Here is a 14707-nt window from a genome sequence, read left to right as displayed (position 1 = left end):
AGAATTTTATGACACACGGCTACTAAAATGAAAAATCTGATCGTAGAAAATAAAAGAGCTTTAAATAATGATACCACTACGACTGAAATTAATTAGAACTAAACTAAAACTGAACTAAGCTTCATAGGTAACTCCATGGCCAAAACTATATAAAATAACACTATGTACACCAAGAGAAACAACTTCAGAGAAGGTGAGAACGCGACACGTACAAATCACATAGGCTCGTAAGATGGAAAGAAACCTCAGAAAAGTGGTGCTGATACTTTTTATAGTGGTCGTAATGTCACCGGTGGCTAAAGATGGAAGGAGGCCTTTGATTGGTTACCAACAAGGAGTGGCGTCATACCAAGCATGGCAACATGGCACCGTACTATCACTAAATGAATTCATATAGATTATGATGACTTGATTGGGGGCAGTGGAATTGGAATATGATAAAATTATTATGAAACTGTACCAATCCTGGAACTACAGGAAAACGTAAATACGTATTGCACTTACGGAGAGAAATTTCAACACAAAAGTTTGGTTAATACGGGACAGGGCCGGATTTATCTCCTTGCCGCCCCCTTCTCATTCCTTTTGAAACATCAATAAAAAATGAACGTGCCACCGGAGGATAGGTGCATAAGACGCGTTTACTCGTGTTGAACACATTTTTCGGGAAAGCCCTGTCAACAATACTGGCAAAAGTTCACGGAACTTTGCGCGACAGTTAAGTTTCGTAAATCTATCTTTGAGTGGGCAAGGCTTTCCTTTCATAAGAAATGAACGAAGAAATTATGAAAGAACAAACATAAATGTGGATTAATGATTTTCACTTCCGCCGCCACGCCACGCAGACCGCACCGAGTTTCGCGCAATGCGTGAAGTATTCAGACAGTCTTGTAGGCGCTATGAGTTTCACGCCGACCGCTGCTGAACGCACTGTGTTTGACGCAATGCGTGAAGTATTCACGCATGCAGTCTTGTAAGCGCTATGCGTTTCACGCTGATCGCACTGTGTCTGCCGCAATGCGTGAAGTATTCATGCATTCTTGTAGGCGCTATCCGTTTCATGCTGACCGCAATGACAAAATTTTGTATTGGTTTGTGTTCCGTTTACTATATGAACCAAAAGTAACACAAATATTTTTATCAGTGTGAGAGGGATTGAGATTTTTCTCGGAACTTTAGATTCTCTTCTGTTCGCTAACTTTCCTGCTTCTCTTAGCAGTTGAATTTTAACATTATCTCTCGCCTAACTCGTTGTATATTCTTTTTAGATTACGGGCTAGGTTCTCCCGGTGTTGCTGAGATAGTGTGACTTTGCCGTTCCTTGACGCACATAAAAATACACTAGTTTTTTGTAACGAATGATACAGAAAATATTCATCATAAAATTGGAAAATTTCAGAGGAAAAATAACCGCATTTGATTGAAAAAGCTGCAATATCTTGTCGACCTCATGCAAATACGTATCCGCCCTATTTTGAATTCTCCATTCGCATGCATATTTTGCAATTTTCCGATTTAAAAAGTCATACCTATTCCAAAATACTCTAAGCGATAGTACGTACTTATAACGCAACATTAAATCATCCCTTAAAAAATCCAATGTGTGTGATTTCAGAGCCCAGGTATAAGTATTTCGAAAAAACTGGAAAAACATATCTTTAAAAATATTTTGGCTCAACGAAACCCGTCCGGGATGGTCGATCCAAATCGATGCCAAAAGGTTTCTGATGTCCAAAATGGCAACAAGGCTTATTCAATGCTTCGGGGGCTGTACTTAAAATCGGGCGATGAAACGAGGTGCAGCCACTTTATGCAAGACACCGATAAATCTATCCTGTTTTGAGCCTTGACGCGCATAAGAATACATACAAACTACGGTCCACGCCCAAATACAGTTACTGCCCTCTTCCGCAAAACGGCAGTGCAGACTGTGCAGTTTAAACTGGAGCCCACACGTCGCAAAATTATAAGTTAACATCCGCGGTTGCGAAAATGAATGTAAATTTCACCGGCCACGCAGGTACATCGGACAAAAATGGTCATTCCGATGACGATCTGATGGTGGTGTTTCTCGATTGAGTCATCACTCGTTTGTGTCGGTAAACGTTTTTCTCCCCGGGTATTTTAGAGTTTGATCGGCCGATTGGTCCGCGCACGTGTGCTTCGTTCGTGAAACCCTGAGAGGAGAGAGGGGGCAGGGGTTATTTTACTCCTCCATGATGCACTTTCGCTGGACTTTCATAATGTAGTTTAACTTCTGCTTCACTGGTACAAAAACACATTGGATCTTGAGTCCAGACTCTTAAAAACATCGACAAGAAAAAGGACTCTTGATTCAATCAGATTGAAGGTTAAAGCAAAAGGAATTCCGCTCAAATTAAGAGGCTTGGTTCTTGATTTAAGCTTAAATCTGATTGAATCAAGAGTATTTTTTCTTGTCGATGTTTTTAAGAGTCTGGACTCCAGATCCAATGTGGTTTTTTTTTTCCAGTGTAGATTACTGCAATTGACTCTAAAATGAGTCTGTACTTGACTCTATGTTAGGGTCCCATTTGTCTTGTTCTCTCGAATGTTATTGTAATTTCAGTTCATTTATTTCCGCGAACCGCGATCACAAACCCTGGTCCAGTCAGAGCCTCAGAGGCTATTGAGATTCTAGGATACGATGTATAAATTTAGCAACGCGGGAAAAGTGAGCCGCGGCCAAGTCGATACGGCGTCACAGTTGTCTAACCTAGAAATTGTGACTTTATTTCTGGAAGAAAACAGACTCTACTTGTTTTGCTCCTCTGTATCACGCGCCTTGACTCCGGGACACTCACACGCGGCCGTGCTATGCACTCCCTGCACTGCACCGCGTCCAAAGACGATTCTTGAAAGCTGGCAACACTGTTATCCTCCATTTAAATGCATGTAAAACAATCGATTAATGGCGAGACATTGGCATAAAAATGAATGAAGTAAACTCCTCGCACTTCATTTTCCGCATTTTATTTACCCGATTTTATTAATTTATCTTCTGTTTTGTTGGGCAGCTTTTTTTCCAAATTAAGTTGTTATTTTATTATGTGCTTTGGTTGATTAAATTGTTTTTTACGATTTTTCAGGACATTAAACTCCCTTGTCAAAATCTCGAATTTCGAGTTTTCGGCTTGACTCAACAAAAATCTCTCTAGGTAATGAAATAACAACTTGATTTGGGGAAAGGCTGTCAAAGGGGGGCAAATCAAAAGAGAAACCCAGAAAGTTTCGAAATAGTTACAATTCCATTATCAACCGGAGACAAAAACTAAATAAAAATGAGTCGTCAATTCGATGTTACACAGCGAATCAACGACTGATTTTTATGTAATTTAATTCATTTCAGTGTGGACTTCGCGTCGAAAAAATTAAAAAACAGCATTTTCCGATGATGGAGATGTTGCATGTGTGAGGAATTTGCGATTTTATTGTTGATTTTTCCGTAAAAATTCGCGAGAAACACGATGGTGCCACTGGTTTTCTCTGAAATCAACTCCCAAGCTCAAAAAAAGCTCTCAAGTTGAGGCCAAAATGGAGGGGATATCCAACGCTATCTCTAGAGTCCACCTCTACATCAAGAAAAACTCTTCATGCAAGGATAGGGAGCAAATACATTGACAGGGCTGCCACTTTAATTGGGTACTCCAAAGCTGAAAACACGGCAACCTCGCTAATGTATTTGCTCCCTATCTTTGCATGGAGAGTTTGTCTTGATGTGGTGGACTCTCAGGATAGCGTGGGATATCCCCTCCATTTTGGCCTCAACTTGAGAGCTTTTTTTGAGCTTGAAAGATGATTTCAGAGAAAACAGGTGGCACCATCGTGTTTCTCGCGAACTTTTACATAAAAATCAATGGTCAAATCGCAAATCCCTTACACATGCAACATCTCCATTGCTAAGTGCATTTCTGTTCTATTTTGTAATTTAAGTAGTCAATTTGGCAAATGAGCTCACTGCGCCAGAATTAGCAACTTCGCCGCTAATTGAGCGGCTTCCGTGCCACGAACCGCGAGCGGCGTTGCCATTTTCAACTGAAGAGGACTGAATTTCTGCAAGGGCGGAAGGATAGCTCCGCCCGATTTGGCAATCGTGCCGGGAAAGTGCCGGCCGCTCGGTTTCACGTGCAGACTTCCCGGCTGTCTCTGAAGTAGTCAAGAGCAGCGGCCAATCACAGGTGAGCTTATCCACGGGGTATTAATGAGTTGGGGGCCTTAGTGCAATAACTTCACTGTTTACAAAACGTAAAACATAAGCATATTTGAGTACATAAATACAGAGTATGGTTCACGGGTAAGGAGCTTCGATTCACGGAGCGAAAATTTTCGGTAGCGATTCTCGCTCGGACTAGGTAAACAAATGGGATTTTGACATTTCCACGGACAAATTTCTTCAATGGCTTGAAGAAAAAGTTGCGAGTAGCTTAGTTCCTTCTAGAATCAATGAAAGGCGTAATAATGCACCCTTAGTCTATGGCAGATCAGAATGTGCATTGGATTTTTCTCGAAACATTATTTTGCTGCGGATTCAAAGTTCCAATTGACTCCGATTTGGTTCGCAATGTTTGCACCCCTCCCCCTCCCTAGATCACTCCTATACGTATCTCTACACTTTAAGTTTGGGTGTTAATGAATTGAGATCCATTCAATTTTGTGACAGTCTACAGGAAAAGGCACCACAGACGCAAAAAGTCGAAATTGAAATATACATACTGGAACAAAGGAGGGTTTTCAGCAAAAAATTGAGGTGAAAATAGCCGAGAATATTAGAACAAACCGAAATTTGGACTGGCGGTTTATAGTTTTCGGGTCAAAAAACGTTACTTCGAAAGAAGCATAAGTATTTAAAATCCAAATATCTTCCATGTTCAAGACACGTATCTGCCAGATTATAATGCATCATTACGTCCTTGAGTCCGGGTTACTTCCAAATTCCTGATTTTTCTTCAATTTCTCAGCTCGTACCCAGGTTGGGTATTTTTTATGAAAAATAAAATCTTGAAATTTCACGTGAAATATCAGTTTATGAGAGATATTGAAAAATACCGGTTCCTTTTTATAAGTCGCAAAATGTAAAAATTCTGACTTTCTTCTATTTGTGTATGTTTTGAGTGCGGGTTACATACGCTAGCCCCTGAAAATATGAAATATTTCACAGCCTCGTGAAATTTCATGAGATATTTCACTGAAATTTTAAACCTTTCCAATCATTCTTTTCCTTCAACCCACACTGCTGTAACCCCTGGTCCAATACCTAGCGCCATGCCCGCGATTTACCTCAAATCTAAGGCTGTAAACTGCACTACCTACAGCCACGTGATTTTCCTCAAATCTAAGACTATAAACTGCAAGTCGACTGCAAAACCCATAAACAGAAGCGAAAACGCGTAAATCGACCCGAGAACGACGCTGCGTCTCGTAAAATCATGGTAAATAAAACAATTGCGAGGAAATAGCGGGCGGCGCATGGTTGGGGAGCAGTAATTGAACGGACCCCGGTAATAATCCCTCGGATAATGAAATCCGCGCAATAAAATTAGCCGGGAGAAAGAGGCTGCTGTGAATAAATAAATAAATATTTAATAAACTTCGACAAAGCCGTCTGTCAGGCTTCGTGCTCATCTTCGTGAATTGTGCGACGCTGAGGGTTGTTTTGGGGATGGGGTCGTATAATCGCACCCCTCCGCTTGCGGTCGCCGACCGGCGGTCGGTGCATTATTTTCGAGTTGTCCGCAGGGGATGGAAAAACTAACGCGTAGGGGTGGAAGGGGGTTTAAATAACGAGCTTTTCGAATATGCCAGCCTATCTTTCGAGTCCGGCGGATTTGACTAGGATCAGTGCAACTGCAATGCACGTTGCTTAATTGAGCGCCATTGATTGTGAGCAGAATCAGCCGAACTACGCGTAACGTTGCATCGTTGTCTGTCATTTCGTGTACTTTTTGGACATAAAAGTAATAAAAACTTGAAAATTTCTGTAATTTCCCTTGGATTGTGAAGAACATACCTACTCACTTTCAAGTAAAACTGTTGCTTAAAACTAATGAAAACTTGAAAATTTCTGTAATTTCCCTTGGATTGTGAAGAATATACCTACTCACTTTCAAGTAAAACTGTTGCTGCTTTCTATACGAAAAAAAAAATTAAATGCAATTAATAAAAACTAATTTTCCTCTCTTATTTTAAAAAATAATTTGATTCCCTCTTCTGCATTGAAAGCCCAATAAGTTCAGAAAAAGAAACCAAATGACAGTTGGCTTCCCTCATACTTTCTATTAGTAATTTCAATTCGGAGAGAGAGATCAAGACAAGAAAAAGTCAGATGGGCGAACACCTTGTTTGCCTTCAATTCACCACTTATGCAGCATGGACATCCACCGAGTTCGAATAGTTGCATCCAAGAAACTTCTGTCTGAGCACTCCTCGCTCACAAAAAACTCGGTTCTTTCTAATAAACTCGATTCATTTCAGGTATGTACGAGGACTATTCAAGACGGTTTACTTCCAGTATTAACCAGACTTTCGTGTTGAAATTTCTCTCTATGCACCCCTCGCTAGCTGTGCACCCTTCACTGGGGGAAAAAACACATTGGATCTGGAGTCCAGACTCTTAAAAACATTGACAAGAAAAAATACCCTTGATTCAATCAGATTTTTGCTTAAATCAAGAGGAAATCCGCTCAAATTAAGAGGCTGGGTTCTTGAGTTAAGCAAAAATCCGATTGACTCAAGAGTATTTTTTCTTGTCGGTGTTTTTGTCTGGACTCTAGATCCAATGTGTTTTTTTTTTCCAGTGCTCGCTCGCAAAAAACTTGGTTCTTTCTATTCAACTCGAGTCATTTCAGGTATACACAAGGACTTTTCAAAACGTTTTACTTCCCGTATTAACCAGACTTTCGTGTTGAAATTTTTCTCTGTGCACCCTCGCTCGCAAAAAACTCGGTTCCTTCGAAGGCCTTGTCTCCACGGGACGTTTTCATGGGATTTGTCCCAAGTTCGAATCGCAAGAATGAAACTTCTGGGTTTTATCCCAGTTACCGTCTCCACGGGACGGGGCTCATACAGTCCTGCGACTAGTTTGCGCGGGAAGATAAAGTAGTTAAAGTCGAGTATTTAACCGGGATTATAATAATAAATGCACTCAATTGACAATTAGACACATTATTTTAACTAAACAAACATTAACAATGTAGTAATGAATAAATATCGCACAATTCGTTTTCACTTCTTCTTCTTCTCTCAGTGGGTCCTAGGGGTACAAGTACCAATGTACCATACTTGGTACTGGGAAGAAAATATTGATTAACTCAATATTTTTCCCCAACTTGGTGAGTAGGTTTTTTCCCTGGGACAAATCTCGTGAAACGGTTCGTGGAGACAAGGCCTAATAAACTCGATTCATTTCGAGGTAAAGTCCCTTTATACCCAGAGTTAAGACAACTCACTTTTGGTTCGGCTGAAAGTGGCCTAAAAAAAAATCCAATTCTGATTGGTTCTCGCTCATGGAGGCCGAAATGAGTGCACCAAGATGGCGGTACCTCGAATGTGAACAAGAATAATGAAAATATCACCTAATTGTGGTTTATCAAGAGTAAATTGTTATTTCCATCGGTCCAAAATGAAAATAGATTAAGAAATTATTCACAAACCAATCTCATTTTCTTTCTAATTGATCAATTTGTTGATGTTGTTTTTGTGTGACAGACATCGCAGAATTCCTGATCCTTATATCTCAATATCGTTCGTTTGGGTGCACTCGTTTCGGCCTCCATGGCCAGCCAAGGCCGGCTGCAAGTCAGCTGATATCGAGTTGTCTTAACTCTGGGTATGAAGGGACTTTATTTCGAGGTATATTCGAGGACTTCCAAGACGTCAAGAGCACTACTAGCTCGTCAAGAGCACTACTAGCTCCTGGAGAGCGCAGCACAGACTCGACACAAAGCGAATGGAGTCAAAAGGGGTACATTAGAGGGTACGGGGGACGCAGCATCCAATCCAGTGGATTCAAGGTTCATTAGCAGCGCGGAGGCGAAGCAGATCGATCCGCTGCTCCCGATGCTGCGCTGCGCTCCACCGTGGAGCCTCCACGCTGATCCGCGCTCGCCACAGTCCGCCATCATCGCGCGCACTCTCTTTTCAAGGAAGTGACGGACAATGACGCCCAGGAATTTTCTCGCCAAGGAAAAGGTGAGAAAACTCTCTCCGCGCCTCGGCCAACCGCGCCTGGCCACCACTGCGTTTTTCCGCCGCGGCTCACAAGAGATCGAGTCGATGGGAGAACTCGGACAAAATGTGGATACCTACACTGGAAAAAAAATTTACAGTCTCTCAAAATGAGCTTTCCGTGTGATTTTGCTGAAAATGGACCTTTAACCCAATTTGACCCTAGCCCCCCCACATTTTAGCATACCCCAAAATTGTTTGACGTGCATAAGGAGACCATAAATATGGTGTTCTGTGAGAATTTTGAATGGAATCGAACAGATAGATTCTGAGATATCGCTGTAGACAGATTTGGGGGACGTCGGACGGACGGACACACATTTTTTCAAGTATGGTTATTTTGACTCCTGGGACCTTAAAACGTCTAGAAATGATGAAATTTCAACTTTTTTTTTTTTCTTGGAGGATGACAATACTTCCTCTCTACCCTAGGGGAGCGAGAAAGTAAAAAACACATTGGATCTAGAGTCCAGACTCTTAAAAACACCGACAAGAAAAAATACTCTTGATTCAATCAGATTTAAGCTTAAATCAAGAACCAAGCCTCTTAATCTGAGCGGATTTCCTTCCGATTGAAGCTTAAATCTGATTGAATCAAGAGTCCTTTTTCTTGTCAATGTTTTCAAGAGTCTGGACTCTAGATCCAATGTGTTTTTTTTTTCCAGGGTACTTCAAAAGCTTACAACTCCGCTCATCATTGGCGGATCCAACTTGGCAACGTTGTCTTTCCTCCGTTTAAACCTATGGAAATTTATCGATTCTTGGATGGACCAGGTGCTCCGACAAGAATCGATTATTTAGCATAGGTTTAAATGGACCGAGTTTAACAGAAAGGAACCAAGCCACATCAGCCATTGTCGAATTGAACCGGGCAATTAAATTTTTCAACAGAGAACGTTTGTGCGGATTACTTTGAAATTTTTTAGGAATTTCCTTCGAACTATGGAGATTTTTCACTGAAATTTGCACGAAATCCGCGGGATTGTTTTCATGTTAAAAATTAAATTGCCCAGTTAAATTTGGCAATCGCTGATGAGGCTTGGTTCCTTTCTGTTTAATGCGGTCCAAATGGAGGAAATCAGGTGTTGCCAAATTGCTGGAGCCGCCTCTGCCGTCCATAAAAAGTTGTGAGATTTTAAAGTAGTTCCATTGGTTTTCTCGTTAAATTTTCTTCCAGAAGCACCCCTTGAAATTTAATGAGATAAACATGAAAATTTGCAATTTTAGTAAAATATTTCACGTTCGATCTCTCTAATTGACTCGATCCACTTAGAGTCCCTTTATACTGGGAGTCAAGACAATTCGGCTCATGGATGTCACAAACGGGAATAAAGATTACAGAAATTGAACGTTTTTCGTAATCTTTGATCGGCCCATTCTCAAATGCCTTTCTCCGTTCCTCCTCTCATTCCGTTTGTTCCTTGCCGAACCCGTAATTTCCTGGTCCATTCCAGATTATAATCTTTGCAATTGGTGAAAATGTAATCTTTATTCCCGTTTGTGACACTGTGGAGGCCTAAAATACGGGAACCAATCAGAAATGGATTCAAATTGTCTTGACTCTCAGTATAAAGGGACTCTAGATCCACTGTGCGGCTAGTCGTGCTCGTGAGTCATCGCCGGGGTTCGAGACCCACGTCTGACGGGAAGGAATTCGTCGTTTCCCGGACGAAGGGGCGCAAGTCCATTCCAAGATCGCAAAATTGGCTTAAATAATTCAGATTTTTACAAAAATGTACCTGAGCAATTTGTGCCCAAAATTTGTCTGATTCTTGCGGGACCGCAGAAGAAAAATCAGTGAAACTCTTTGTCAGAAATGCCAGAGATTCTCCTGCTTAAAATGCAGTTTGCGAGGAGCAATGGTCTGGGCTTCGGGGTATGCCCAGATTCGACTTTTTATCGCCCCCAGACCGTTGCACTGGAAAAAAAATCACATTAGATCTAGAGTCCAGACTCTTAAAAACATCGAAAAGAAAAAGTACCTACTCTTGATTCAATCAGAATCTAGCTTAAATCAAGAACCAAGCCTCTTAATTTAAGCGGATTTCGTTTTGATTCAAGCAAAAATCCGATTGAATCGAGAGTATTTTTTCTTGTCAATGTTTTCAAGAGTCTCGGCTCTAGATCCAATGTGTTTTTTTTTCCAGTGTGTGGTTCCGGCGAAAAAAATTACCTGAGGACCAACAGGGTCCTGGGGAAAAGGAGAAATCGTCAAATGAGGGGCTTGGTGGGATAAGGCGCGTAGGCGCAGTTTTTGAAAAATTCGAGATACTTAAGTATTGATGATTTCGAGCAAAACTAGTCTTAATGTGTTTGCTGTGCGAAATTTGCTCCCAAATACCGATTTTTGAAAAATCCACTAAATTTCGAAACCTCAAACACGTATTACCCGAAATAGCAAAAACTGCACTTGTGCGCTTTATCCTCTAAGCCCCTCAAATGATGACGTCGGTGACAGTTACTTTGTAAAAACAACAATTCCGAACGCATTTATTTCTCGTCTTCTTATTCCCTCCAAAATATATCCCCCCCTCTCCCCCATTTCTTCGACTCCTGAGCAACTGCCTATGTTACCTGACCGGTGAATCCAGGCATGATCCGCAGAACGCCCTTCAGCGAATTTTCGAAAAATTACATATCCGTCGACGAATTTTTTGGATGACTTACTTACTTGGACTAACAATAAGTAGGGATTCAAAAAATGGGAAATAAGAAGCATTCCTGAGAAAAATATAAGTAGGTATTACATTACCCTGCTGGAGTATCGAAAGGCAGCTTTGATATGAAACATTTTCAAATAAATTGATTTAAGAGTAGTTTAGGCTTAGCTACCACAAAACCACAATGGAAAAAAAACCACATTGGATCTAGAGTCCAGACTCTTGAAAACATTGACAAGAAAAAATACTCTTGATTCCATCGCGGATTTTTGCTTGATTCAAAACGAAATCCGCTTAAATTAAGAGGCTCGGTTCTTGATTTAAGCTAGACTCTGATTGAAACAAGAGTACTTTTTCTTGTCGATGTTTCTAAGAGTCTGGACTCTAGATCCAATGTGGTTTGTTTTTCCAGTGTAGAAGTAAATTCCCTCGCTAAAAATTTGATGTCCTCAAAAAATACTCAGAATGCCCATGCAAGACGCCTGCACTTTCACAGCTAGGCTGTGTTTAGAGCACGAGACTGCCAGATTAAAATGCAACTTTGCGCTTTCTCATGGTGTAGTAAGGGATCATATGGTTTTAACTTTTTCTTTAGGACACCGGAAAGAGTGTTCCATTTAAGTAAGTCTCGGTTCCAATTATTTCCCTACCCAACTCTACTCCTCTCTCTCCTGAAAATATATCCTCTGTGAACTACTGTCCCTTTTCCTGTGGACGGTAACACATTCGTTCAAATATCCTAGACCTCACTAATATTCCAAATAGAACCGGCATCAAAGATTTAGAAAAAATTTGATTTGACTAGGTGGAAATTTGCATTGGAACAGTCATCAGAATTTGACCTAGGTGCTCAAGTTCATCCGCAAGCCACTTGATTAAATTAGTTGCAACCATTTTTCCTGATGCTTGAGTACCTATAAATTTAAGTACAAAAAGTTCACTATAAAATTCCCTAGTGGCTTGAGTCCTTGAATTACGAAAAAAGCATCAAGACTAAAAGAAAACGGTGGCAGGTCAGTTTTGGATTATTTTGTTCGATTACAAAGTGTTGTGATGATATCGAAACAAAAAGTCGGATAAACATTATTCATTTTCATACTTTAAGAGGAGAGAGTGAGCGGAGGCTCAAAAGCAAGCATCAGAGACTAAGTTGAAACCAAATAAATTCATGTTTTCAAACACAGAATTGATCAAAAAATTCACCATGAAAAACACCATGTAGGTATCCGTAATTATCAGATTGGCAGAGTAGAAATAAAACATGCTCTTGAAAATTTACGTTTTATTTTACATACTGCCGCTGTATTTTCACCCTGTTTTGGAAGCCTGAACCCTCGATGATTATGCATTTTATGAAGAGCTTATCGTTTGTTTTGACATAGATAGATGCTTGAAAATACATTATTTCAAGAATCACACTGCATGCACATAGTCATACCATATTTTAGACACATGAGAGTCCTGTTAAAAGGCATCTTTTGTCCACAGAGCAATTTATTGACGACCAAAACTAAGAGGCAAAATCGCCTGATCGTTTAATAATTCTTCGGATCAAGTAACTGTGCAAGATCTTGGTGTATCTCATGTACCTAGTAAAATTTGACATTGAAGCTCAAACATACCTACTGATTTCAATGATATTACCTACTGGGTAAATTTTTTCATAACGGTACTCGTCATGATGCAGGCTGCCTTGATTTACCTACCATAAGCGCCAATGAATTTCATGGCAGAAATAATCAACATGTGCATGGCTAAATTCCCTACGTCATACATGAGTCATGAATTTCCTGACTTAACAGGAGAGGCACAGCTACAGCTGTACACCCCCAAATCATTGCATTGAACAGGAGCACCCTCATGTGCGGTGCGAATTGAATAATTAGCAAATCACGACTGTTAAAAAACCTAGTACTTGGGGAAAAATACTCACATTAGCCATTGTTCCTCTGGAATGAAACTTCAAGATGAGCAGATATTAATCCATTAGATGCACATTATGATGAAACATGACGGTAATCCTATTACGCGTACGCGCACTTTTTAGTAACGTTGGGGTGGGTTGAGGGAATTTCACAGAAAATGCATTTTTTTAAGGAACACGTAATAAAATATTGGCACCGATCTGCACGATCACAAAATTATTGTAAACTTATTCAAGGATTCTGAGGAGGACACGCATTTTGGAGCATCTCGCGACACTAAAGATGGAAAGGCAGAACGTGATTCTTATCGATTGGAATCTGATAAAGATATTAAAGAACACTTCTTATCACTGATAAAGATAGCGTAGTTGATAAGATAAGGAGAAGAGGATAAAGCGAACATAAACGATGTATTAGGACTTTGAAGGTAGCTAATTATTTTAAATTTCACGCACGGAAGGGAATCACTCAGCGAACGCGAAACAGCGAACTTTCGTTTGTTTGGAAAATTGGCACAAGATAACGGCAGACTGGAGCATGTTTTCATCCGATTTTCACGCGTGATGCGACGGCGCGCGTGTTGCCGCCGATCAATAAAACGACTGTGTCGCACTCTAGCGTGCGCGGAATCAACTATTTGGTGCTGGGACAAGTGTCGCTGCCATCGGTAGAGTTGGGAAGCTAAAAATCGCGCGTAGTTTCAAATATGCGCTCTCAACTCACGAGCGCTGCTCTGTCCATATAAGTGCATAACATACCTTCTAGGGATGGTCGAATATTTAAATATTCGAATATTCGATATTTGAATTATCGGCACCGAGATAATCGCATCACATTCGAATATTCGCTTCCGAAGTATTTGCAATCGCAAATTCGAATATTCGAATAATAGCATTCGAATATTCAAATGATCGCATTCATAGGTATCAAAAGTGTCATTTTTCTCTCACGGTTCATAAAAAATCAAAAATCGAAGCAATGATCGAAAATATTCGAATATTCGCTTCCGCACTATTCGCAATCGCAAGATTCGAATTCTCAAATAATCGCATTTGAAAAGTTTCAAATATTCAAATAATCGCATTCGATATTCGACCATCCCTAATACCTTCCAATATTTTAAAAAAAAATGTATTGCGTACCTTGATGCGGTCTCAAATATGTTGAAGGTTTTTTAAAATCACTTCTAATAATATCCAGACTTTACAATGCCGAAACTCACAAGATTATTTCTCACAATTAGCATACTGATAGTTAGGCTGCCTACCCGATTTACAAAGAATGAGACCCAGATATGAGATTCAGCACGCAAATGATGAAATCAAGTTTATGAAACCGCTCATCCTAGTTGACGACTTTCCATGTTTTTCTGTAACATTTTGAGGGATGTGTCATCATCAATATTCCACAGCATTTTGGGTGTCTTTTTCGTTCACTCATGAATATTCTCCCCATTAGAATTTTGCCCATGTATGTGGTGATTCTTGGTAAGTAAGAACAGCTATTTTGAAGCATGTGGGATACAAGTTTATATAGTGACATTGTCATTGGAGGCATCCACATGTTAATTTGAAATATCAGTCAGCCTCCGAGTTAAATTAAAAAATTGAATATTTTGGAGACATTTGAATTTCAAAAATTAGAAGCCAACATGTGGTTTGGTACTATCAAAAAAATTGTATTTGACATATTTGAGCTTTAATTAAATTAGTTCTGATTGACCGAAATCAGGAAATATTTTAAATTTATTAGAACCTGTTACAGATTACTTTTTCTTTTTTGCTGTATGCATGGAGTACAGAATTCCACACTCCATCTATACCTACAGCGAAAATAGAAAAGTTATGTAAAGCAGACTAGGTTGTTTCTTTCCTTCCTTTC

The 14707-nt window shown here is 40.1% G+C and overlaps 1 protein-coding gene across 1 annotated transcript in view; it reads right to left on the bottom strand.

Moving 5' to 3' along the window:
• Positions 1-13425, bottom strand: part of LOC109043420 (uncharacterized) — a 295984-nt gene extending 282559 nt beyond the window's left edge. The window contains exon 1 of the mRNA XM_072303015.1: positions 12835-13425. Coding sequence (XP_072159116.1) covers positions 12835-12843 — 9 coding nt within the window. The 5' untranslated portion in view covers positions 12844-13425. The remainder of the gene's footprint in view (positions 1-12834) is intronic.
• Between the last annotated feature and the right edge of the window lie 1282 nt (positions 13426-14707).

This window comes from Bemisia tabaci, chromosome 7 (assembly GCF_918797505.1).
Source record: "Bemisia tabaci chromosome 7, PGI_BMITA_v3".
In the NCBI taxonomy this organism is placed as follows: domain Eukaryota; kingdom Metazoa; phylum Arthropoda; class Insecta; order Hemiptera; family Aleyrodidae; genus Bemisia; species Bemisia tabaci.
Note: the sequence above shows the minus strand (reverse complement) of the source record. Positions and strands in the feature narration are given on the sequence as shown.